Genomic DNA, 27,023 nt, shown 5'->3' on the forward strand with positions numbered 1-27,023 from the left:
TTTCATCCTGCTGAATGCCCTAGTTAAAATCTGTTCACCTACTGGAAGTGCCTTTGTATCTGGTCAGTTAGGCAGAGATTTCCACAGCAGTGCATGGAGTAGTTACCCCAGCTGATAGTGTTGAAATGATGTGAGTTAGAGTAAATCATCAATAATGATGACATAAAATACACGTAGAGTAGTGCAGAAACTAGTACTTTGTGGCATTAAGGAAGGAGGAAGATAGCCTGCTCCAGGTCCTCCTAGCTTCCCTTCTTAGGGAGTAAAGACTGAGGGTATTCTGTAACATTGGATCCTTCGCCCCTTCCCTTCCCAGTGAGCCCCTGCTGAGCTTGACACTGTTTACTGATGTTTATTTAAGAACTGGAAAGGACCACCTTAAGCCATGAACAGGCGCTCCTGTTTATTGGATATATGTGTGCAGAAGTTAAAGGAGATCAGAGTCCTTGTCAGACCCGGACTTGGAGCACAGCAATTTCTTGCTGCCAGTCCTGTGGTAAGTCCACGCTACCCTTTAACACTTGATTAGACTCCAAACTTCCTTCACACTCTAGGCCTATTTTGTAGCAGGATTACACCACTGAGCAGTCTGGTCCCATTGACCAAGAGAACGATTTATTGTAAAAGATCAATGATTCTTTCCTAACATAAAACCACACTGGGCCTCTGTTTTGTGGGTGCAAAGATTTAAGAACCATCAAATACACTATCTCTACTAAGTGGGAAGTAGTATCTCCTGCAGCTGGGTTGAACTTTGTCAGATATGAATATTAGAATAACCGTTTCCTTTAAAGAGATAAGGTAAGGGGGTAATACCTTATATGGGACCAACTTCAGTTGGTGAAAGACAAGCTTTCAAGCTCCCAACAGTTCTTCTTCAGGTGTGGAAAAGGTGTTTCCTTTAAAATCACATTCAGTTTAAAAGCCAATAGCAGGTTTAAGTGTTTTGTGAAGGCTGAGGAAGTAACCAAGAATGTTTAATTTCTGAGTCTCCTTTTTTAACTGTATAGGATGGAGGAAAAAGGAGAATTGATTAGTTGAGTACAGGACACACATTGGATAGTCTACAGGGGATGTTGTGTATACCGCTGTTTTATTACTTCAGATGGACATGTATAAAACCCTCCCACCCCACTTTTCAAATGAGATGCACAATCAACATTTATACTTATGCACCAAAGCCTCTGCAAGACACACTGGAAGAATTTCTCTGCAACATACTGATCACTTCTGTGCTCTAGTACAGGGTGTAAGAAGAATTGCTCCAGATATGCAAAGACAAAACAGTCAAGTACACAGACAGGTATCAAATAGTCTGAGACAAGGAGAAGCATTTCAGTGTTTGTGTTGATAGAAGATTGTTTGCATAGACAAGATTAATCTACAACTTAGTTTTTATGTTCAATCAGATCACTCAATTGGGTGAAAACTGATAATCTTGGAATTTTAAACAGGTATAGAGTAAGTAAATCAGGAACTTCTAATAACCCTTTCATAATACAAGAAGGGAACCATCCCCCAACAATGCACAGGTAATATTGAGGCCAAAAGCAATTTTATATCTTTGTTCTCTATTTGTATTGCAGTAGCACCAAAGGATCAGAGTCCCCTTGAGTTAGACACTGTTCAACCCCACAGGAAGACAGACCCTGCACCAAGATCTTACAACCTAATATGTAATTTATTTAAAATAGCAGTTCTTTGGTTAAGTTCCACTGATTCAGATAGAGGGGTCAAGCTGAAGAAGCCAAGATGAAAGCTTCCAGAGGCTAATCTCAATGCAATGCAAAGCAAAAGGATTTTAATGATTTTGGTTTTATACTTATTAAATTTCTATACTCCCATAGAATCCATCAGCGACATAACAAAAGGTCTTTGGGTGAGCTTGTTAGCATAGTCACGTGCAGCTTATTAGCATACACATGTAGACAAATGAGAAGTGTAGGTGGACAGCAAGCCCAATCTGAAACAGGCATGCAGCTTTCTTAAATTTCAGAATATCTATAATTAGGATGGCATTTCAACTTTTTCTTTCCTCCTCCAAGGGATTTCTATTTTAACAAGTAGTATTTGTAGCAGACGGTGGAACGCAAAGTTTTTACTTTAATACAAAAAAATGACAACTCTTAAGATTACTTCCATTGCAAATGAGAGGCACCAGTTTGGTAGCAACACTAATTTGATAAAGTTATAGCCTTAGTCAACTGTGTATTCTCCAGGTCAGAGACTGTCCTTGAGGCAAGCTTGCCTCTCTCAGTGCCCAGAATAGACATCTTGATAAACAACAGGCTAACAAAAGGACTCTGAAGCCCGAACTTACTGCACTGTTGCAATAAATGGTGCACTGTAACTTAGATATGTATAATGTATTTACAAGAATATAAGTTACTTAAAATCAATACACTATGTACCATACCATTTGGTACTTAAACATGTAAGCCTCTCTCTGTCACAAAGATTTACCAAAACAAGAGGAAAAAGGATCACTCTTCCTACTATAACTATTTTTCAAAACGCAGGGTAAGATTTACTGTATCTCCATTTATAAAAGTCTTTCAAAAACTGTTCTGGATTTTAAACAAAGTTGTAATAGATAGCAGTTTTATTAGCAATTTCAAACTTTTTATCTTGAAAATCTATTCTTCCATAATTCAGAGCCTTCAGTGGAAAGATTAAAGTGTGACATCTGGGTTTCATCCAGTGTATTGGATATGAGCTTTGGCTGAAAATGTACTGTATCAATCGTACACGTTGGTATAGGAATTAATCATCTTCAGAGTCGCTGTCCCTCCTTGTTGGAACAGAGCTCCTGACTGAGGATATCAACTGGTCCTGGATCTGTTTCCTGGGGTTTTCTTCTAGATCTGTCTTGACTGCACCCGACTCTGAAATCTTCCACTCCAGTTCTACATGGAATTAAGAAAAAAAAAAGAGTGCCCCATGAGGTTGGAGGAACAGCATATGCACTTTCAGGCTCAGCCTTCTCTTTTCTGTAGCATACAAAGCCTTTACTATATGAAACATACAACATTTTACACACTGTGTTTGCAGATTGTCTTGTGAATTTTAAAGCATGTATGATACAGACTATTGAGTGGTGCACTCCAACTGGTGAAAACACTGCAAGAGGGTAAAAGTTTCTTGAGTTATATAATGACTGAGTGGTAGGAAGACACAAAGAATAGATTACTTAACAGAAGGAAAAAAACTGTAACAATTCCATTTACACATCTGAATTAGATATTTTTACAGGGAAACTTTAAAAATACAATTCAGCCACTTCCCGCACCCCTTGCGTGGATTAGATCCTTTACAAGAGAAGGATCTCCCTCCTGATAGCAGGCCTATTATTATACAGGCTCACATTGGATTTCTTCCTCAAAGTGGAAGAAAGTCAATACCACACATTCAGCAGAAGCCTCTCTCCTAGTCCTGCTGGCAATCCAATCATTAAAATCTAATTCTGTTAGACAAAAAGGAAATGAATATAACCTCACATTCTCCTCAATCACAGATAAATCACCCAGTTTCATAGACCAAAAGAAAAAGAATTCAGAGTGCAGAGGTGAACCTTATGTGATGACTAACCTGAGGTGGTATAACACTTATCCCCAGGAACCTGAAAATCAATTACTTTAGATACCAATTACTTTACATCAAGGGATGCATGTTTTGGATGTCCCTAAGCCTCTGACTGTCAGAAGCTGGGACTGGAAAACAGGGGATGGATCCCTTGATAAATTGCCCTGTTCTGTTCATTCCCTCTGAAGTACCTGGCACTGGCTAAAGTTGAAAGACAGGACACTGGGCTAGACGGACCATTGGTCTGACCCAGTATGGCCATTCTTATGTTCTTAGAAATGGAGAACTGATAAAAATAGAACCTTTAAATTATTTCTCACTTTGATGTACAACTAGCCAATCTCTACATTTAGATGTAGTTGTTCCCAAAGCAATGCTCTCATTAGTGAATTTTCCACTGGAAAGTCAGGAATGCTTACTGTAGAGTAATACACAGAGAATGTGAAAAGACCAGGATTTTAGTTAAACCACGACTTTGATTAGTGAAAGTCTATTGGCACGCTATTGCAAAATAGCTAAGTGATCTAGTTAAATACAGCGCTTGAAATGCCTTTTATTTGTGGTATACTTCGACGGCAGCCTCAAATTTATTTAAAGGTAACTGGACAGAAGCATTGAGAAATTTAACAATATCATTTTAAGTATAATAAAATCCCCTATTAAATCAAGCTAAAGGGTTTCATTCAGTTTCCAACATGCAGGAAGTATCGTTTTACAGCCAACATCCTTCATCTTGATGCACCATTTAAGAAGAATTTTGTTCCCCTTCCCTCCACTTTCAAAGAAATGCTTTTGCAGACAAGCTTGAAGAACAACAACATTCATAGGAATAAAACACCCAGTGCTGAAATACCTTGTCAGACCTCATGTACAGAGCACATGATACGCTTATCAAACATTTGCATCAAGAATGTTAAAAGGTTCAGTAACACTGGTGGTCTGTGCCTAGATTATTTGCAATAGGGGAATATGGACTAAACTGAGCCCTGACCTCCAGAGAAAAAGTAGCGTCCCCACCCCCACAGGGCACCTCATGTAAGTGCCTCCTGCCCACTCTAGAACAATGTGAGACTGCGACACTTTCTCTCAGAGCTCAGATTCAGGCTCTACTTCAGAGAGGTGAGAGAGACCCCAGCTACTGCCAGAGATGCAGAGGGGCGGGGAGATGGGGGAATCTTCAAGCTCCCAGCCCCAGTGGAGCTGGGGAAAACGTTGCCTCTTGGGAGGTATGGGCATAGTGACTAAGGAACAGAGTCCGTGGGTCAGGAAGGTAAGAGAGAAGAACTCTAACACCACACAACCGAGCAGCACAGGTTATAAGACAAGCGGAGGATGGTCAGGGAATTCAGGTACAAACAACTTTGGAGGGAAGAAATGACAGAAAGTGTGTATATATTTTACTGCTTAAAATATACTGTTGAATCAGAAGATGTACATGAGAAATGTAAATAATCATGTGACCTTTCTATTACACTTTTTTCCTCCTGTCACCAATTCCCAGCCCCTGCATTCCGAGGGTCAGTGCAAGCATAACATAGGGAAGATTAATTAAACTGGTTATTGACATTCTGCTTTTCCTCTACAAGATACTAGATCAGCTGCTTACCGTCTCTTGTCAGGTTCATGCCACCAAACACCAGGGGCCCAACAAACTGGGCCTTGATATCTCCTTCAAAGTATGTGAAAATTGTAGGCAGGTTCCTATCAGGGTAGTTGGGTATGCAGGTTGTAGAAATGGCTTTGATAAATTTGACGTCTGGGAACTTCCTGGCAAGTCCACTCAAATGCTGATTTATTAAGGTACAGAGGGGAATTCTGTTAAAAAAAACAGATAAAAAGAAGAGCTAAGAGACAGAATATCAAGAGTAGTCCCTTCCACATGGAAAGTTAGAAGTACCAACCTATTTAACAGTACTTATGGAAATACAAATGTATAAAACAATGTATAGATATTACTACAGTGCCCATCACTCCAGTATACATGTAAGTTTAAAGCCATTAGAGTCATTTGTTACAGTAGCTGAACTAAGATTTCCCACTCTTATTATAGAACCAAGTTAGTTTACAAGATGCCATTTCTGTGACTAGTGCATGCTAAAAAAGTAGACACAAGGTGGAGAGAAATAACAGCTTTTTAAACAAAAGAATCAAACTTCTATTTGTATTGTTAAATGAACAAAATATTGTGTGCTGTGAAGAGCTGATTAGTGTAATTTAAATTAAAGACAATGAACAAGCAAGTTTTTAGAATCATTTCTATAACACACAGATTTATTTCTAAAAGTAGTGACAACTTCCTTGGAAAGCTACTTTATAATGTCAGTGGGGTTGAGTACCTTGCTCACCCAAATTTTGCGCAACAAAAGATGGGCCACATAGAACTCCATTGGATAGGTAAGGAAGCTGGTGATCTCGTGTGCATAGCCTCAAGTGCTTTTATACAGAAAAGGATTAAGTCTGTCCCCAGAAGCTCTCTGTAGTGAAGTTTCAGTAGACTTTGGTCGTAAGCGATAAGCGTAAGGAGTGTGGTTTTCCTTAATTTTAACTGATAGAATTCTGAAGTTAATTCTTTAAATGGCCATAACACAGTTACTCACTTGTCTAACGGTATTAGCATTGTTCACTAATAGCATCTGAAAATGCTAAGTGTTTAAAAACAGCTTACTTACCCTTGTTTGTAAAGATGCAGGATTACCCATATACCCTTGCCAGCTTTGGTAACTTCTTGAACATAATCCTGTCCTGAAATCTCCAGAATTTCCCCAAATTTGTTCTTTATTTGAGTTGCTTTCCATTCTGCTATCCTTTGCTGTCTATACAACAAGGAGGGGAACGATGGAAGAGAAATCAAACAAACAGATACACTTGTATAACAGAGCAATGATTAGACAATCAAAGTTACGGGTTTTGAAGCCTAGTCTGCAGAGATGAAGTGTACAGGTCTCTAAGCACCAGGGTAGTGAAGGAGAGTTTACATAGTTTTGCATTTAAATATAAGAGCAGTGTAAAATTGATTAATGTTTGTATCATAGTGGAATAAAGTCACAATATTCAGCTTTAGACATTGTGCATAAAAATATATTTTGTCCCTGAGATAGAGTTAAGTAGTTAAAAATACTTAAGGACGAGCTCTCCACTATCCTGCACCTTGAGCAGTCATTTATAAGCTATACAAAATATTACCAAATCAGAAAGACAGAGTTTTTAGACTTCCACACTAAACAGATATAAATGACTGCTCAAGGAAAAACATGGTAGAGATTCAGACCCAAAATCTCTTTTCCTCAGTTTCATTAAGGCCAAAATTTTTAGACATCTTCAATAAGTTAGGTGCTGAACCCAAGATCTGATCTGCGGAGGCTCTTTGCACCCATTGACTTCAACTTGGGTTATGCATTAAGAGTACCTATGAAAAATGGAACCCTAAATAGGGTATCCAAGATGTAGACCCAAGTGGCTTAGTTAAGGATATTAAGAAGTCTTTCAGATTAGGGTACAAACCCCAGATCTTCCAGCTCCCTGTCTTGGGCCTTATTAAGGACATCCTTCCTCGCCTTCTCTTCAGGAAAATGGAATTCCAATTGCATTGTATTAGAGTGTAAGGAGGTAACCAACATAGTTTCATTTAGACAATTCTGCAAACTGCTCTCACCTGTACATTTTGATAGCTTGCTCATCTTCCTCATTAAACTCATCTTCATTTTCTTCTAGCTCCTCCAAAGTCATGTCTTCATATGTTTTCACTGGAGGGGGAGAAATATACGATTAGCAATATTCCACAAGAAAAGAAAGATTAACCTGTGCAAGTTTGTAACCCCACGTCATGCATTTTTCCTCTTGAAAAAATGCATGTTATTTTCTGCTGTTTTTCTAAGCTATTGAACAAGATAACACAGTAAGACCACTTACAATGATCGGAGAAGGGAGTTGAGAAACCCTCAAACTCAGCCCTTTGAGCGGAAAGAGGGATAGTCAGAGCTTTATCAGCACTCCTCTCCACAGATTTACAATTGTAAATATCTGGGATATAACTGCAAATACTTGATCAAAGTTTCTAAAGTGAAACTTTTCCCTTCTAAGCATCAGTTCTTGTTGATTATCCTGTGATCCCACTGAACAAACATGTACTGCATTACAAATAAGGTTCTAACAATTTAAACAAGTCACGAAATTTAGGATTTCAGTCACCAGCCTCACACCATCATCAGCTCTGTTCCCTTGCCTCTATCCCAGGGTTATTTGACTATTTTGCAAATTCATAACTATAGCCAAGCCGAACCTTATTTTAGACAATTATATCTGTTTCTTTTGAAAATCAATAAGCAGAATAAGTCCAGAGAAGTATATCACATCATGGAATGGGCCATCCAAATAGCCTTAGAGAACCTGCTTCAATACAGAAACAAAAACCCCTCCAACCGCACCCCCCTTATTGTAGCCTACCACCCTGTACTGGAACCCATATGGGGTACTATCAAACTAACGACCTCCTGAGGTCTCGTCCAACCCTAATTTTCTATGATTCTATGAACTACAACCCATTCTCAACGGGGACCCCATCCTGAAATAAGTCTTTCCTGACACCCCCCCGCCCCCCGGCCTTCAAACAACCCCCAAGCCTCTCCAAGCTCATCATCAGAATGAAGCTCCCCAAATACCCGGACACACCAACTCAAAGCAGCACCAGAACAGATGCAAAACCTGCAGACATATCTCCACTGCTACAATGATCATCACTCACCAAAGCATATCTTTCAAGATCCAGGGATCCGACACATGCCTATCACACCATGTGGTGTACCTCATCCAGGGCACTAAATGCCCCAATAGCAACTATGTGGGTGAAACCAGATCATCACTATGCTCTCAAATGAACTCTCATAGGAAAATGATAAAAGACACACACAAAAAACTATCACCAGTAGGTGGGTACTTTCCACAAAGCGATCGCTCTATAGCTGACCTAGCCGTCCTTATCCTCAAAGGAAACCTGCACAACACTTTCAAAAGATGAGCCTGGGAGCTTAAATTAGTGTCTAGCAAAGTTATGAGAAATTATGGACTGAACACAGACACTAGATTTATGACTTATTACAACAACAATCTGTAACCCACATCCCCCTTTTTGTCCCATGACTGCAGAGGCATTAATGGGCCTCGAACAGTCCCTTAGTATAAGTGCTAACTTCTTACGCAAAACAATCTGTTCCACCTGTTCAGAATATCTTTCCCAGACCTGAAGAGGAGCTGTGCGTGTCTGGAAAGCTTGCCTCTCTCACTAACAGAAGCTGGTCCAAAAAAAGATAACACCTCACCCACCTGCTCTCTCCAATAACCTGGGACTAACATGTCTGCAACTGTACTACATACAACAATGGAAGATTTCAAATATAGCCACCTGAAATGGAAAATCCACAACATGAGGAAAAAGGAAACAAAAAACTTAATAGCAATATCTACTTTCAGAACAAATGCAAGAAACAAAACAGTGGTTACGGGTCTATTACAGGAGTGGGTGGGTGAGGTTCTCTGGCCTGCGGTATGCAGGTCAGTCTAAGGTCAGAAGGGACCATCATGATCGTCTAACGTCTATGAGTTTTCAAGTGATACCTCACAAGGCATATTTTGTACAAAGATTATTACAATAGCGTGTAGAGGGTGAATTCAGGGGTGCTGAGTGTCATAACCGTATATGGACACACAGACCAATGAACTTTTTTTCCCCCATAGATAATAAATCAAATTTTAAAGATAAAGTAAGAAAAATGCTGCTTGAGAATTTACTAGAGCCAAAGTCCAGTGATTTAGATTTGTTACAAACAGACTAGTAAATGAATAGGAAAAACATGTATGACTTATTAATTTAAAGATATTTACTTTGTATATTTTGACATGTGATGTTCACAATTTATCTTTTAACAGCTCATAAAGCTTTAACTTTCATGACAGTAGAAATTGAGATTCGATCACAAAATAATTGTCTGACCTCCCCAACCCCCCACCAATAATTTCCGGTAACTGTGGGAATTAAAAATCTATAAAAGAAATCTAAAAATTGCAGAAAAACCAATAGATAATATCTGCCAAAGTTGTAAAAAAAAATGAATTCTGCCAATTCTGCTATGTTGTAACAAGCAAAACATGTCATATGAGGCCTACTCTTGGTATCCCCTAAGTTACAGGAGAAAAGGTTGTTTTTCATTTGGACATTTTAAAGTGATTGGCAGGGTGGATTTGATTTAAATCAAATCAAACTGATTTAAATCACTACTCAGGAAGACTTAATTTAATCATGGATTTCTACATAAAAGTGCATTCTTGTTGGTTGTTATAACCTTAATACATATTCTTCACAACTCAGAGATAGATGTAGGTTTCATTTTTAGAAGGTACACACTATACATTTTTAAACAGGGATTTATTTTGAAAACATTTCAGATTAGTTTTACACCTATATCAGAAAATGAATGATTGTTTGGTTATTTCATTTACCAAAAGGTAATTGAAGCAGATATTTATGAAGTCATTAGGAGGTGAACTATCATTAATAGGATTTTCTTGCCATACTATATTAGGAGAACATCACCAGACAGACATTTAAATTGTTTTATTTAACTAAAACAACAACCTTAAGTATTCTGGATTTTTTTCTTCAACAGCAAACATATAATAGTTTAACAAGCATATGTCCCTCGCTTCTCACATTTATTTCCAGACTTCTTCTCCTTGTCCAGATCTATTCTGCCCCCAACAATCTTCTATTCACTGAATCTTTCGAAATTTTGAAATTTTAGAGAGAGGTAAGGGATTGACTCTGTATACACAAATTTGCAGAGGGACAGCAGAGTTGAGGTCTGTTATTCTCACGTCTATATATTATGTTATTTATTTAAAAACATTTTTGCTGTTAACAAGCATGTTACTTCTGGAGACACAAATCCAGTTTGAGAACTGCAAAACTAAGCATCTCTGATGGTATCTTCTAGACTGAGCACTGAGTCCCATTGGGTAGATAGAAAGATTAACCTAAATAATCTATACAGAAGCCTGTGGAACCCCATAAAATTGGGTCCCTAATCCATGAATTATTGGAACTCATTTACAAAACTTTTCTTAAACATTACTTGAATATATTGTCTCATACTATAGAATTAGAATTTATAATCCCTATTCCATGATGAGAGATCTTTGAGCTACAATGTATCTTAATTAAAACTATCTTTAGATCGGATTTTTTTGATAAAATGCTTTTTGAGGAAAAAACCTATGGGGGAAAAAAAAATCAAATAATTGATTTTTATCTACCATGGTCACTGGACATGCTAATACAGAAGTGGCTCAGGATTTAGCTTTCTGCTCCTCTTATTTCCTGATCACTCACCAACAGAGTTCTGCTGAAGTCTCTGCTGCTTCTGCTCCTCCACTGCCTCCTCATGCTCTTTTGGCTTTTCCTTGGAAGGGAGGATGCCCTTCTTACGCAAAATGTCATTCCACTCTGTATCTGCATTAGGGTCCTAAAACAGAACAAAATGGAGTATGTGTATGTTTTACACTGAAGGAACACTTCTACCACGTCCACAACTGAGCCCCAATCAGCTTTGCTTTTTTGTTGTTGTTGTTGTTGAGGGGGAGGATGTGCGGGTTGGATTCCCCCCCGAGACATACCACATTACTGGAGTAGTGATTTTGTTGTGCCTGCAACTGAAAACACACACAGATTCTCCTGATGATGGATTTCTGTTCAGGCCTGAACAGGGGATAGTACCTTGCAAAGAAGCTGGTACCTTGCTCCACCCCTGTAGGGTTTTGAGGTAGGATGGAAAGAAGGGCTTCTGCAGGTTCTCAAAAGAAGAATGCTGCAGCACAGTTTGTAACTCTCTTACTTGGGGAAAGGAAAGATGATCTGGGTGGGAGGACAGGGAAAGAAGAAGCAGGGTGTCTGCATGCATGCATCCGATGAAGTGGGCTGTAGACCACGAAAGCTTATGCTCAAATAAATTTGTTAGTCTCTAAGGTGCCACAAGTACTCCTGTTCTTTTTGCGGATACAGACTAACATGGCTGCTACTCTGAAACCCGTCTGTATCAGGAGTTTTTTTGTTTTTTTGTTTTTTTTTAAGGAAAAGCAAAGACAACAGAGGTCACAGGACCTGTGACCTCCCTATGGGCACAGCTAGCTAGAAAAAAAGAAAAGAAAATTTCCTTTTTTTCCAATCAGAAAATATTCACCAACTGTGCAAATGGCAGTTCTCCAATAATCACTCCTGCCACACTGGCTTTTTCAACCCAAAGAAGTTTCACCAGTTAAACTTAAAATAGATTTTAAAACCAATTTTTTTAAAATTGCACCAGTCTGTGAAAAAACACATTTATTTGGATTTAGCTCAGATCACTACGGAATCAAGTTTAGCTAAATCTGCGTAAGCATCTTGAACCAACACAGGGTTTTGTACTGGTTTAAACAAACACACCTTTATATAAAAGGTGTGTGGAGACAAGGACTAATTTAAGGTTCAGAACATACTAGGCTTGGGATTCCAACAAAACAGAAGCAGTAGGTACTTTTGTCATTTCCTTCCAGGTGGGAACTTTTTTAAAAAAAAGTCTGTTCTTGCAATTTGTTATTGTTCATTGGCAACATTTAGATGTAATGCCTAACTTTTCCAACAGTTTGTTTTACTATCTGAACAGAAAGATATCAAAGTAAGTTGTAAAAAATAATACTGTTTTTAATACATACAGCCACCACTAACCAGAACCAAAGTGATTTTATATCCCTCTCAGGATAAGACAAAGGAACGCTGAACAGAGGGTCAGACACATAACACATACTATACATCTTGGAGTTATAATAAAATTGTGGGAGTCAGGGGAGTTGATTTAGGTTTTCTTTATTTTGAGATTTATAGACGTCTGCTCCCCACATGTACTTGAAAGAGCGGTGTGTAATTAAGGCAATGAACTGGGACTGAGGACATATAGGTTAAATTAGTGGCTCTGCCATACACTCTTTGTTCCTTAGTTCAAGTCTACACCCTGGGACTAATGCTTCCTTACTTTGTTAATTCAGGGAGTCACTCAAATACTTGCATGTTTCCCATCACTTCAGTATCTGTATAGATTACTTGGGTGACTAATGCAAGATGTACTTCTATAAACTCTCCAGGCAATATAGCTTTGGAAGATCGAGATGGGCTCTATCTTTCTGGCTCACAGATCAATAGCACTGTAATTTCCTATTGCAATTTCAAATTTTGTAGGTGCACAAGTGCCACTGAAGGCAGAAATCGGCCAGCAAAATTGTATTATTCGTGGTGATGCACAAGCCAGAAACAATCCAAGTAGGTTTCCAGAGCCCGGGTGTATTTGTAAGTCTGTCACCTGATAATCAAGGCGGGCCATTTCCAGCACAAATCCAGGCCCCCCCCCCCCCCCAAAAGAAAAACAACCCACTCTCCTGTTGGTAATAGCTTATCTAAAGTGATCACTCTCCTTACAATGTGTATGATAATCAAGGTGGGCCATTTCCAGCACAAATCCAGGGTTTAACAAGAACGTCTGAGGAAGTGGCCGGTGGGGGGGGGAGGCGGGAAAAAACAAGGGGAAATAGGTTACCTTGCATAACCTATTTGAGGGAGGGGGTGGGGGAGAGAAAACCTGGATTTGTGCTGGAAATGGCCCACCCCGATCATAAACTATTACCAACAGGAGAGTGGGTTGTTTTTTTTTTTGGGGGAGGGGGTGAAAACCTGGATCTGTGCTGGAAATGGCCCGCCTTGATTATCGTACACATTGTAAGGAGAGTGATCACTTTACATAAGCTATTACCAACAGGAGAGCGGGGTGGGGGGAGAGAAAACCTTTTGTAGTGATAATCACCCATTTTTTCATGGTTTGTGTGTATAAAAACGTCTTATGTATTTTCCACAGCATGCATCCGATGAAGTGAGCTGTAGCTCACGAAAGCTTATGCTCAAATAAATTGGTTAGTCTCTAAGGTGCCACAAGTACTCCTTTTCTTTTTGCAACTTTTTTTCTTGTAAGCCAAACAAATTTCATCTGAGCTCTGAGACAATAAACAATCAGTTCCACAATGTTACCCAGACTAAGACCACACTTTACATAAGCATTAACCTTTCTGACCGCACGATCTTGTGGCAGACAATGCTTTGCAGGACATCAAAATAAAGACAAAGCATGTCAGTACATGTCAAGTCACCATTTACACAGTTTCAGAGTAACAGCCATGTTAGTCTGTATTCGCAAAAAGGAGTACTTGTGGCACCTTAAAGACTAACCAATTTATTTCAGCATAAGCTTTCGTGAGCTACAGCTCACTTCATCGGATGCATACTGTGGAAACTGCAGAAGACATTATATACACAGAGACCATGAAACAATACCTCCTCCCACCCCACTCTCCTGCTGGTAGTAGCTTATCTAAAGTGATCATCAAGTTGGGCCACACACACACACAACTTGATGATCACTTTAGATAAGCTATTACCAGCAGGAGAGTGAGGTGGGAGGGGGTATTGTTTCATGGTCTCTGTGTATATAATGACAGGTTTCAGAGGAACAGCCGTGTTAGTCTGTATTCGCAAAAAGAAAAGGAGTACTTGTGGCACCTTAGAGACTAACCAAATTGGTTAGTCTCTAAGGTGCCACAAGTACTCCTTTTCTTTTTGTGTATATAATGTCTTCTGCAGTTTCCACAGTATGCATCCGATGAAGTGAGCTGTAGCTCACGAAAGCTCATGCTCAAATAAATTGGTTCGTCTCTAAGGTGCCACAAGTACTCCTTTTCTTTTTGCGAATACAGACTAACACGGCTGTTACTCTGAAACCTGGCTTTATTCTGAGGCAGTATTGGAATTTTTCACTTGTAATAAATATGATTGTGGGCAGGCTAAGCTCAGGGCCTGGTACCCCACCCTTCTCCCTGTCTCTTCAGCCCACAGCGTGGGAAGTGTGTTTTGACAGAGTTGAAGTTTCCTGTAGTGCTGCTGTAGTTGTGTGGACCCCAGGATATTAGAGAGACAAGGTGGGTGAGGTCATCTCTTTTATTTGGACCAACTTCTACTGGCGAAAGAGACAAGCCTGGGAGCCACACAGTGCTGTCCTTCCGGGCTGCTCCATAGCGTGTTCCTCCCCAACAGAAGCCGGTCCAGCAGCAGATGTCACCGCACCCATCCTGTCTCTTGAAGGCTCCTGTCCTGGCGCTCGAGTGGGAGCCCAGCCCCAACGCTGCAGGCCCCCGCTGGCTATTAGCAAGGCAAGACGCGTGCCCAGATCAGGCGGAAGGGGAGTCGCGGCGGAGGCTTTTCCCCCTTGCAAGGAGCAACCCCCACGCAACATTTTGTAACCCGAGACCCAGGAAGTGCAAAGCGAGCCCGCAGCGCGCTCCTTATGTGGCCATGGCTGGCCAGCGCTCCCCCCCTCACCTTGCAGCCCGGCCAGCGCACAGCGGCGCCCTGCCCGCGGGAGGCCCCGAGCGAGCCCCCGGCTGCGCCGAGCAGAGCAGGCCCCTTACGGGCCACGCTGCAGCTGGGGCCAGGAGACACCCCCCTCCCCGCCGATCCCCGCTAGGGGCGGCCGGATCCAGGCCGCAGCGCAGGGGCTTTGCGAGCCCTTCCCCCGGCCGGCCGGCCTCTCCGGGGACCTCCCCACGGCGCTCGCGGCTCCTCACCTGCATTTTGTCCCCGAAACTGCAGCTGCAGAGGCGCCTCCCCGGGCCGGCCGCAGGGCAAGTTCCCCCGCCTACGCTCAGCCCCCACCTGCCGCTCCTCGGTCCTGCGGGTCCCCGGGAGCAGGAAACTGTGTAAGGCGGCGGGAGCGGCGGCTTCCGGGGTAGCCTTGTAAGGACAGACAGGGGCTGTAAGGACACCCGGGGTTACTCCCCACTTCGCACTCGCACCCTGTGGGGCTGGCGGAGAGGGGGCGCCCGGCCCTAATCAAGGATTTCATAATCTTCCTTAAAAAGAACAGGAGGACTTGGGGCACCTTAGAGACTAACCAATTTATTTGAGCATGAGCTTTCGTGAGCTACAGCTCACTTCATCGGATTCATACAATAAAGTGAGCTGTAGCTCACGAAAGCTTATGCTCAAATAAATTGGTTAGTCTCTAAGGTGCCACAAGTACTCCTTTTCTTTTTGCAGGTACAGACTAACACAGCTGCTACTCTGAAACCTGTCGGCTGTTCCTCTGAAACTGAACATAATCTTGCTTGTAACTCTAGTGTTACGCGTGAAGCGGTCTGCTCGCACAGCAGAGCTCAGGGCCCTCTCACAGGCCTAGATGAAGTGGATTCTGCTAGAGAATGCCAAACCTGTCCTCGCTCTGAGACAGGAACCCTCTCCAGGTATTGAACTGATCTCTATCGGAGTGCAATGGAGTGGCGATCCCAGGCTGTCAGTATTAAAATGTCCTTTGCATTTATCAAAATCATAATTCAAAAAGTCTTGGAGACAACCTGGGGGAATTATCTGCAAGCCTTCCCCTTCACAGATAAAGAGGAATTGATAACAGAACTAAGAATGACTGTTTAGGTGCAAGTGATCATAGTTTGAGTACATTTGTTATGTGCAAACACAATCAAGTCCAAACCAGTAGCTTCACTTGCTTTTAAAAGGGCTGGTTTTGTAAAATCAAAAACAATTAGGAGCTGAATCAACTGGTGGAAAGTTTTCACATTTTTCTGTTTAAAAATTTCTGGTTGGGAATTTTTTAATAAGAGTACACCAGCCTGGCTTAGAGGAGAAGTGAAAGCAACTATAAAAGATTTATATAAAAATAAATGAAGAATGAATGTAAAGTAGAAGGTAGGAAGTGTAGAAAATTGATAAGGAAAACAAAAAGACACAAGGAGAAATCTGTGACCAGCAGTGTGAAAGACCATAAAAAGGAATGTTTTAAGTATGTCAAGAACAAAAACAATGGTACTGGTCTGTTACTGATAGAATTGTCAACAATAATGCAGGAAAGGCAGAAGTATAAAATAAATATTTCTGCCCTGTGTTGTGGGGGGAGGGAGGTCAAAAAACAAGATGTATTCACATTATCCACTCCAAGAGTAACTAGTAAGGTTACAAAAAGAAAAGGAGTACTTGTGGCACCTTAGAGACTAACCAATTTATTTGAGCATGAGCTTTCGTGAGCTACAGCTCTCTTCATCGGATGCATACCGTGGAAACTGCAGCAGACATTATATACACACAGAGATCATGAAACAATACCTCCTCCCACCCCACTGTCCTGCTGGTAATAGCTTATCTAAAGTGATCATCAAGTTGGGCCATTTCCAGCACAAATCCAGGTTTTCTCACCCTCCGCCCCCCCCCCCCCCCCCACACACACACACAAACTCACTCTCCTGCTGGTAATAGCCCATCCAAAGTGACAACTCTCTTCACAATGTGCATGATAATCAAGGTGGGCCATTTCCTGCACAAATCCAGGTTCTCTTACCCCCTCACCCCCCTCCAAAAACCACACACACAAACTCACTATCCTGCTGGTAATAGCTCATCCAAAGTGACCACTCTCCCTACAATGTGCATGATAATCAAGGTGGGCCATGTTCAGCACAAATCCAGGCTTTCTCACCCCCTCCCCCTTTTTTTCCCGGGGACACACACACACACACAAACTCACTCTCCTGCTGGCAATAGCTCATCCACACTGACCACTCTCCAAGTTTAAATCCAAGTTTAACCAGAACGTCTGGGGGGGGGGGGGGAGGAAAAAACAAGAGGAAATAGGCTACCTTGCATAATGACTTAGCCACTCCCAGTCTCTATTTAAGCCTAAATTAATAGTATCCAATTTGCAAATGAATTCCAATTCAGCAGTTTCTCGCTGGAGTCTGGATTTGAAGTTTTTTTGTTTTAAGATAGCGACCTTCATGTCTGTGATTGCGTGACCAGAGAGATTGAAGTGTTCTCCGACTGGTTTATGAATGTTATAATTCTTGACATCTGATTTGTGTCCATTTATTCTTTTACGTAGAGACTGTCCAATTTGACCAATGTTACCAGCAGGATAGTGAGTTTGTGTGTGTGGTTTTTGGAGGGTGAGAAAACCTGGATTTGTGCTGGAAATGGCCCAACTTGATGATCACTTTAGATAAGCTATTACCAGCAGGACAGTGGGGTGGGAGGAGGTATTGTTTCATGAACTCTGTGTGTATATAATGTCTGCTGCAGTTTCCACGGTATGCATCCGATGAAGAGAGCTGTAGCTCACGAAAGCTCATGCTCAAATAAATTGGTTAGTCTCTAAGGTGCCACAAGTACTCCTTTTCTTTTTGCGAATACAGACTAACACGGCTGTTACTCTGAAACCTGTAGTGAGGTTACCAATTTTGGTTGGATGTAGTCCTGGAGATTTCATCACATGACAACCTTAAAGATTAGGAGACGCCAGGCTAATCCTGGAGGGTTGGCAACCCTAGTAACAAAGGATGATGTGAAAACTTAACTACTAAAGTCAGACATTTTTAAAACAGCAGGCCAGGTGTTAGGGGGCTTATTCCTTCACCCACTTACTTCCCTGGTCCTTCTCGCATGAACAGAGAGCAACAATATGCAAAGTCCAAAGGTGCAAACAATGCAATGTTTATTGGGGTGAACTTCCAGCAAGCATGATTCCAGTTTCCTTCCTTAGTATCCTCCTTCCCAGCTCTGACACCACAGAGCCTTACACCTGTGTTCCTGTTCCCATTCCTGCCCTTAGCAAAACATGATTCCAATTTCCGCACCCCCATTCCCTGTTCCCATCTCCCCCACCCACACACCCATCTCCACCCCCCTACTTCCTGATTGACTGCAGACTATATAGTAAAACTTGAGTTCTGCTTTGCTATACCTTAACCAATCATGTTCCTGAAATTTAACTAACCAATCCTAACATATTGTAACATGATTATGTACCCAATTATATCCCACCACCTTAATTAGTTTACACCCAGCAAATTAATTATACAGCAGACAGGAACAATCACAGAACCAGACAGAGATTATACAGACAAACAGCAAAGTGGGAACTATAATGACAAAAAGAAAAGGAGTACTTGTGGCACCTTAGAGACTAACCAATTTATTTGAGCATGAGCTTTCGTGAGCTACAGCTCACTTCATCAGATGCATACCGTGGAAACTGCAGCAGACTTTATATACACACAGAGAATATGAAACAATACCTCCTCCCACCCCACTGTCCTGCTGGTAATAGCTTATCTAAAGTGATCATCAGGTGGGCCATTTCCAGCACAAATCCAGGTTTTCTCACCCTCCACCGCCCCACACAAATTCACTCTCCTGCTGGTGCTAGCCCATCTAAAGTGACAACTCTTTACATAATCAAGTCGGGCTATTTCCTGCATAAATCCAGGTTTTCTCACATCCCCCCCACCCCCATACACACACAAACTCACTCTCCTGCTGGTAATAGCTCATCTAAACTGACCACTCTCCAAGTTTAAATCCAAGTTAAACCAGAACATCTGGGGGGGGGAGGAAAAAACCAGAGGAAACAGGCTACCTTGCATAATGACTTAGCCACTCCCAGTCTCTATTTAAGCCTAAATTAATAGTATCCAATTTGCAAATGAATTCCAATTCAGCAGTTTCTCACTGGAGTCTGGATTTGAAGTTTTTTTGCTTTAAGATAGCGACCTTCATGTCTGTGATTGCGTGACCAGAGAGATTGAAGTGTTCTCCGACTGGTTTATGAATGTTATAATTCTTGACATCTGATTTGTGTCCATTTATTCTTTTACGTAGAGACTGTCCAGTTTGACCAATGTACATGGCAGAGGGGCATTGCTGGCACATGATGGCATATATCACATTGGTGGATGTGCAGGTGAACGAGCCTCTGATAGTGTGGCTGATGTTATTAGGCCCTGTGATGGTGTCCCCTGAATAGATATGTGGGCACAATTGGCAACGGGCTTTGTTGCAAGGATAAGTTCCTGGGTTAGTGGTTCTGTTGTGTGGTATGTGGTTGTTGGTGAGTATTTGCTTCAGGTTGCGGGGCTGTCTGTAGGCAAGGACTGGCCTGTCTCCCAAGATTTGTGAGAGTGTTGGGTCATCCTTTAGGATAGGTTGTAGATCCTTAATAATGCATTGGAGGGGTTTTAGTTGGGGGCTGAAGGTGACCGCTAGTGGCGTTCTGTTATTTTCTTTGTTAGGCCTGTCCTGTAGTAGGTAACTTCTGGGAACTCTTCTGGCTCTATCAATCTCCAGCGAGAAACTGCTGAATTGGAATTCATTTGCAAATTGGATACTATTAATTTAGGCTTAAATAGAGACTGGGAGTGGCTAAGTCATTATGCAAGGTAGCCTGTTTCCTCTGGTTTTTTCCTACTCCCCCCCCCCCCCCCCAGATGTTCTGGTTTAACTTGGATTTAAACTTGGAGAGTGGTCAGTTTAGATGAGCTATTACCAGCAGGAGAGTGAGTTTGTGTGTGTATGGGGGTGGGGGGGATGTGAGAAAACCTGGATTTATGCAGGAAATAGCCCGACTTGATTATGTAAAGAGTTGTCACTTTAGATGGGCTAGCACCAGCAGGAGAGTGAATTTGTGTGGGGAGGTGGAGGGTGAGAAAACCTGGATTTGTGCTGGAAATGGCCCACCTGATGATCACTTTAGATAAGCTATTACCAGCAGGACAGTGGGGTGGGAGGAGGTATTGTTTCATATTCTCTGTGTGTATATAAAGTCTGCTGCAGTTTCCACGGTATGCATCTGATGAAGTGAGCTGTAGCTCACGAAAGCTCATGCTCAAATAAATTGGTTAGTCTCTAAGGTGCCACAAGTACTCCTTTTCTTTTTGCGAATACAGACTAACACGGCTGTTACTCAGAAACCTATAATGACAAAACAATACAGAAGTGAGGATTTCACATCCCAGCTATTGATAAGTGAGTTCTTGCCAGACAGGATGCTATCAAACTAAGTTTCCTTTTACATTTTCTAGGCACTTCCCTTTTTCTGGAGGTGATAGGCACTATCAGGACAGGATTGTATTCCTAACAGCCGAATAGCACCTTATTTCAGTGTGACTAGTTTGGAATGTGAGGATGTGACCGTTCGCTTCCCAGTTTATGGCTGCCTCTGCTGCTTAGCCAAAGGCCTTAGCCTAAGCACAGGGCCACAAACTGTCACAGTAAGAGAAGGCCCTTATACCGGCAGACAGTGATTTTGATTCTTTCTTTTGTACCTCTATAACTAGCCAAGTGATAAGAATACACCTAAATTCTTAGAGTATAGGCCTTTACAGACAGGCCTGAATATCTATATCCTAACACTAGGTAACTTGCATCCAGGCGCTTTAAAAAAGATGATCAAGGAGCTCTCTGGACTATTAATGTTGATTTTCAATAAGCCTTAGAATAATCAGGGAAGTTCCAGGTGACTAGAGGAACGCTAATGTGCTAGTATTTAAAAATGACCCAGAGATCTATAGGCCTGTATCAGACTGTATCTATAGGCCTGTATCAGACATCAGTTTTGGGGAAAAAAATGGAATAACCGATATGGGAGTCATTTAATAAAGAGCTAAAGGAGGGTAATATAATAATGCTAATCAACATGATTTATGGAACACAGGCCTTGTCAAACTAACTTTTTTTTTTAATAGAGAGATTAGAAGTTTGATTAAGAAAGATAATACTGTTAATGTAAAATACCTAGACCTCTGTAAGGCATTTGACTAGTAGAATAGAACATCCGGATTAATAAACCAGAGTGATGCAAAATCAACATGGCACACATTAAATTGATTAAAAGCTGGTTAAGTGGCTGTTGAGTGGCGGTGTTTCTAGTGGGGTCCTGCAGGGGTCAGTTCTTGGCCTTACCATATTTAACATTTTTATCAATAACTTAGAAAAAAAACCCATAAAATCGTTACAAATAAAGTTTGCAGATGGCACAAAGATTGGAACAGTAGTAAATAAGTGAAGTACTGGGAACAGGCAAACACTGTGCATTTCAGTACAGCCAAATGTAAGTTACATACATCTAGGAACAAAAAACATAGTAGGCTGTTCTTACAGGCTGAGGGTCTCTATTGAAGCAGTGACTCTGAAAAGGACTTGGGGATCATAGTGGATAATCAGCTGAACATGAGCTCCCAGTGTGATTCTGGCCAAAAGGGCTGATGTGATCTTTGGATGTATAAATGGGAATATTGAGCAGGTACAGAGAGGTTATATTATCTCTGGATTTAGCACTGGTATACTGTGTACGGTGCCCACAATTCAAGGGGGATATTAAAAAGTTCAGAGGATTCAGAGAAGAGCCACTTGAATGACTGGAAGATTGGAAAGCCTTATAACAAGAGACTCACGGAGCTCAATCAATTTAGCTTAACAGAGAGAAGGTTAAGGAGTGACGATCATATTCTGTAAGTACTACATGGGGAAAGGAAACTTGATAATAGAGGATTTTTCAGTCTAGCAGACAAAAGGTATAAAAGATCCAGGGACTAGAAATTGAAACTAGACACATTCTGACTAGATATAAGGTATATATATTTTAACAGTGAGGATAATTAACCAGTGGAACAACCGACCAAAGGTCATGGTGAATTCATAATCACTGGAAATTTTTAGATCAAGGTGTCTGTCTTTCTAAAAGATGTGCTCTAGTTCTATCACTGCTATTGGGCTTGAAACAGGAATTAATAAAATAACATCCTGTGTTATGCAGGATGTCAGAGTAGATGATCACAATTGGTTTCCTTTGGTTTTAAAATCTAGGAGTCTATTATTTTTAATTTTCAGTTGTCAATGTGTTTTTCCTCTCCTGCTTACTTCAAATATCAAAGTTCTTATGGTCTTTTAGTTGCTTGCCTGCATAAGTGGTTTCAGGATTGGGGTCTATATGTTTACTATATGGGAATGTTGTGGAAATTTTACCAGCTAGGAAAAGCTCAAATTTTCATGTTAAAGTATTTGATAACGTGTTGAATCTGTGTACTTGTTATTTATCTTACAGAAAAAATGTTAAATGTGGAAATGTTGAAAATATACCAAAAGGAATTATCAAAAATTTCCAGTTTAAAATAAAAACAAGAATGTTCCAGTTAAATAAAGAACCTCAAACGCAAGATTTTGTAGTACTGCTTCGCTTCCCCCTACTACTGAATCTTCCTATAACAATAAAGGCAATTAAATCAAGGATAAGGCCTCAGTCTTGCAACTGTATCTAGATGGGTGGGCTCCCTGTTCCAGTGCAAGGCCCATTGATTTCCATTGGGCCTCACGTGAGAATAGAGGTTTACTAACACAGATGTATTTGGTGCTAAAATAACTTCAAGCTACTGGGCACAGATTCTGCAAACATTTCTTCACATGCTTGATCATACTCTTATTGGCCCCAATCCTGCAACTGGCTATGCACAGACATACGTCTCTGGGGATTCATATGACCTCAAAGGTCCATCTCTTCAAAGCTGGTTGCAGGGTCAGGGCCATCAGTTGTCTTGACTTCAGAGAGACCACTCACGTGAATAAAACTATAAACATGTTTGTAGGATTGGGGCTGTCAAGGTTGCTTGCCCACTCTGAACTCTGGGGTACAGATGTGGGGACCCGCATGCAAGACCCCCTAAGCTTATTTTTACCCGCTTAGGTTAAAAACTTTCCCAAGGCACAAATTCCACCTTGTCCTTGAACAGTATGCTGCCACCACAAAGTGATTTAGACAAAGAATCAGGGAAAGGACCACTTGGAGTCCTGTTCCCCCAAAATATTCCCCCAAACCCTACACCCCCTTTCCTGGGGAAGGCTTGAGAATAATATCCTCACCAATTGGTACAGTTGAACACAGACCCACCCTTGGATCTTAAGAACAATGAAAAATCAATCAGGTTCTTAAAAGAAGAATTTATTTAAAAAAAGATAAAAGAATCACCTCTGTAAAATCAGGATGGAAGATAACTTTACAGGGTAACAAAAAGATTCAAAACACATAAGATTTCCCCTCCAAGCAAAACTTTAAAGTTACAAAAACAGGGATAAAGCTCCCTCTTAGCACAGGGACAATTCACAAGTTAAAACAAAAGATACTATAACACATTTCCTTGCTATTACTTATTATTTCTGTAATATTAGATGTATCATTTCAGTGGGAGCTGGATTACTTGCTTGGTTGCTCCCTTTGTCTCTGGGGAGAACACACACAGAGCACCAAACAAAGCCTCCCCCCCTCCTCCATTTGAAAGTATCTTCTTTCCCCATTGGTCCTTCTGGTCAGGTGCCAACCAGGTTATCTGAGCTTCTTAACCCTTTACAGGTAAGGAAGAATTTTATGCTACCCTTACCTGTATATTTATGACAAGGGCCTTAGATTGTATGCTCTTTGGGGAAGAAACCATCTTTTGCTTATGTGTTCATGTGTGCTCAGCAAAGTGGGGCCTCCAAGGCTCTGCCATGATAAAATAATAAATATGCATATTACCAAACATGCATGTAATGATATGCCTTTGATGTGCTGAAGCTCAGTAGAACAGCACCTGCTGGTTCATTTATATTTAAGAATCTGGCAATATTTCTGTTGTAAACTTCATTTTAAAATATTAATTCCAGACAGACTTTGCATTCCAGAAAATGGTACTTTTTATCAAATTGGATGAAAATGCATCTGACCCTTCGTAAGTTACAGGATGGATAAAACCTTTTGATCTTCCCCCAGAACTGATGGCAAGCACCCTGGCACCCCCTCTTAGTTATTGAAACCCTGTGTTGTTCTATATATCTAGAGTATTCCTAAAGCAACGATCACTTTCGTATCTAAGTGCCATGCACATTAATTAAAGCAGTAGCATGAGAGGTTACCCATAAAGGTTTTATTTCTCACCCTTCTCTGTAGAAAGGGAAAATGTAAGTGTTTGGCTTTGGAGATTTTATAGTTATTGATGCCTGCTATTCAGGGTGGAGGAGGACTTACTCTTTACCTTTGGATCTAAACCATCCACCCAATGACAACAGAGCCTGAGCTGTACAGCTACCAGCTTCCTCCAATCCTCAGTTGTACTGAGCCAAAAGGCTGTGGTTTGCCTTAGTCAACGCAAACTTGTTCCCTATCTTCCAGCCATAGGTGCTGGCTCTGCCTTCAGTAATGTTGGGCACAGAGAGAGTCCTTTCTTGGCCCTCATGTCAGGAGCAGGGAAATACTATTTATTGAAGAGGCAAAGTGGGTAATCTGACTGGAGCCAGTCTAATGCAATAGACAGTTAGAAAACCTGGCACATGGAGACCATGAAAAAGTTCCTGGGACAGATGAGAAAGGGTCCTGTGGTCTAGCTGCTGCATTTTTAACTCATCCCAAGATGGAGATGGATTAACACCAACTGGAATGGAGGCAGGGGTAAGTAGCGTGGAAAGCAACTTCAATAATATCAAAGCAGAATGGTTGATATCATTCCCGATGCACCGGCCGTTCTAGAGTATGCCAGGGAGGCTGTTCACAATGTCCCTTTTTATATTTGATTCCCACCAACCCCACTTTTGTTTTGTTACTGTAACTACAGTCAGAGGCCCAGGGCCTTTGATTCAGATATAAATCAGGAATAATTCCCACTGAAATCAATGGAATTATGCTAGTATTAAGTTAGGGTAAAATCAGGCCCCCCATTTCTTTGGGTTTTCAGCTCCTAGTTTGGAAGTGCCAGGACCATCCTTTGTTGGAACAGGTAATACCTTGCTGCTTTTAACAGTGAGCAAAATTATATGCCAGTGGCACTGCCTACAGCCTCTCTGATAGGCTGTCTGTATGTAATATGTCCTCAGAAATGTGGTAGATACGGATAAGCCTCCACCCTCCCAGATATCCACCTCAAATTAGTAATAACTACCTGATGACCAGCTTCCTAGATTAGGTACACAATGCGTAAGAACTTCTGCTCCCAGTTACCAGCGTACCCAACCCAATAGTTTGCACAGCAATAATAGGCTTCTGTTTGCACATCTTATTCTACAAAACTCTCCTCTTAAGGAGAGCTGAGTATAGATTGCAATCAGGGCTTAAATTCTCAGAGTATTTCCCAGAGCACTGGGACTCAGGGCTTCAGCAATGTGGGGGGGTACAAGGGCTTGGGGCTTCAGTCCCGTGGGTTTGAAAATATTTACTGGAGCTTTGCTGCGGACAGCTCCAGCTGAATTTAAGCCCTGCCTGCAATACAAAACAGAGACTGAGGTCAGTCAGGCTAGCCCTACTCCTCGTATAATTGCTTTAGTAGCATTAAAGAGCCAAGTTCATATTGTTTAAAAGCTGCAAGCTTAAACACTTTTCTAGGAAAATGTTATTGAATTAACGGACAGGAGAACAGAATCAGTTAGTAGATTGGAATTGTTTGTTTCAACAGTTAAAAAACCCCACACATTAAGATAATCAGTCTGAATATTTAGCAGCAATTTGCAGACACAACACATTGATTAACAAGGGTTCCATGTTGGTGAAGAACTGGAGACGAGGAGGAAGCGTACATTTTCTCTGGGTCCGTCATTACTGGATTCTTCCTGGGAAGCAACAGCTATCTTTTCTGTTGAAGGATCTTTAGGAGTTCTCTGGGGAAGAAGCTGGGCAAGAATGTTTGGCAAAACTCCTCCCCCTGCAATGGTCACATCTGCAAAGAGCCTGTTCAGTGCTTCCTCGTTCCTCACAGCCAGCTGGATGTGTCGTGGTAAAATCCTGACTCTCTTGTTTTCATGGGCAGCGTTTCCTGACAGTTCCAGTATCTCAGCCGTCAGATATTCCAGCACAGCCATCAGGTAAACCGGAGCTCCAGCACCTATTCTCTCAGCATAGTTCCCTCTTCGGAGAAGCTGGTGAACACGACCCACTGGGAATTGTAGACCAGCCCTTGGTGACTTTGTTTTCCTTGTAAGCACAATTTTTCTGTTGATCTTTTTGCCAGTTGGTGGCATTTTTACTCAGCTGGGTGTGGTGGATGGTGAAATCTCATCATTCATAGCATCATGCCCATAAGATTTATATTTTTAATAAAACTAGTAGAAAAACTAGTAAAAATCCCAGTCAGTATCCTTACAATTTTTCTTCACTGATAGACTGCTGTAGTTATACATTGCACTAGATAAATACCAATCTGTCAGAGAGAATGGTTTTTGGACCACTGGCGTTCTAATGTTTTGCTTGTGCATGCCATCTGTCATAGCTCATCTGTATGAGCCACAATTATATTCTTGGTCAGTGTGTGGTGAGTGGATGGTTTGGGGTCAAGGTGTCAATGGTAGTGGACAACAGCTGATTTACTGTGGTACTAACTCAATGGCACCTTGGCCTTGTATTTGTGTAGCTTGTTCTCTTAAGGTGAGTTGGAAACCTAGGAGGTTCAGGAGTAGAGCTGGTTAAATACTTTCCAATGAAATGTTTTTCTATCTGATTTTTCCATGGGAATGTTTGACAAAATGT

At 41.3% G+C, this 27,023-nt stretch overlaps 2 protein-coding genes across 2 annotated transcripts; both read right to left on the reverse strand.

Moving 5' to 3' along the window:
* Positions 1-1,074: 1,074 nt before the first annotated feature.
* On the reverse strand, positions 1,075-15,446 carry PDCL3 (phosducin like 3). The gene is made up of 6 exons (XM_048857840.2): positions 15,271-15,446; positions 10,964-11,096; positions 7,235-7,325; positions 6,252-6,395; positions 5,189-5,397; positions 1,075-2,906 (listed from the first exon to the last, which is right to left on the reverse strand). Exons 1-6 carry the CDS (start codon positions 15,274-15,276, stop codon positions 2,764-2,766), a joined length of 726 nt encoding a protein of 241 aa, XP_048713797.1. The 5' UTR covers positions 15,277-15,446; the 3' UTR covers positions 1,075-2,763.
* Positions 15,447-26,026: 10,580 nt separating this feature from the next.
* On the reverse strand, positions 26,027-26,518 carry LOC125630040 (histone H2A-like). The gene has a single exon (XM_048835501.2). It carries the CDS (start codon positions 26,516-26,518, stop codon positions 26,027-26,029), a length of 492 nt encoding a protein of 163 aa, XP_048691458.2.
* Positions 26,519-27,023: the final 505 nt, after the last annotated feature.

This window comes from Caretta caretta, chromosome 1 (assembly GCF_965140235.1).
Source record: "Caretta caretta isolate rCarCar2 chromosome 1, rCarCar1.hap1, whole genome shotgun sequence".
In the NCBI taxonomy this organism is placed as follows: Eukaryota; Metazoa; Chordata; order Testudines; family Cheloniidae; genus Caretta; species Caretta caretta.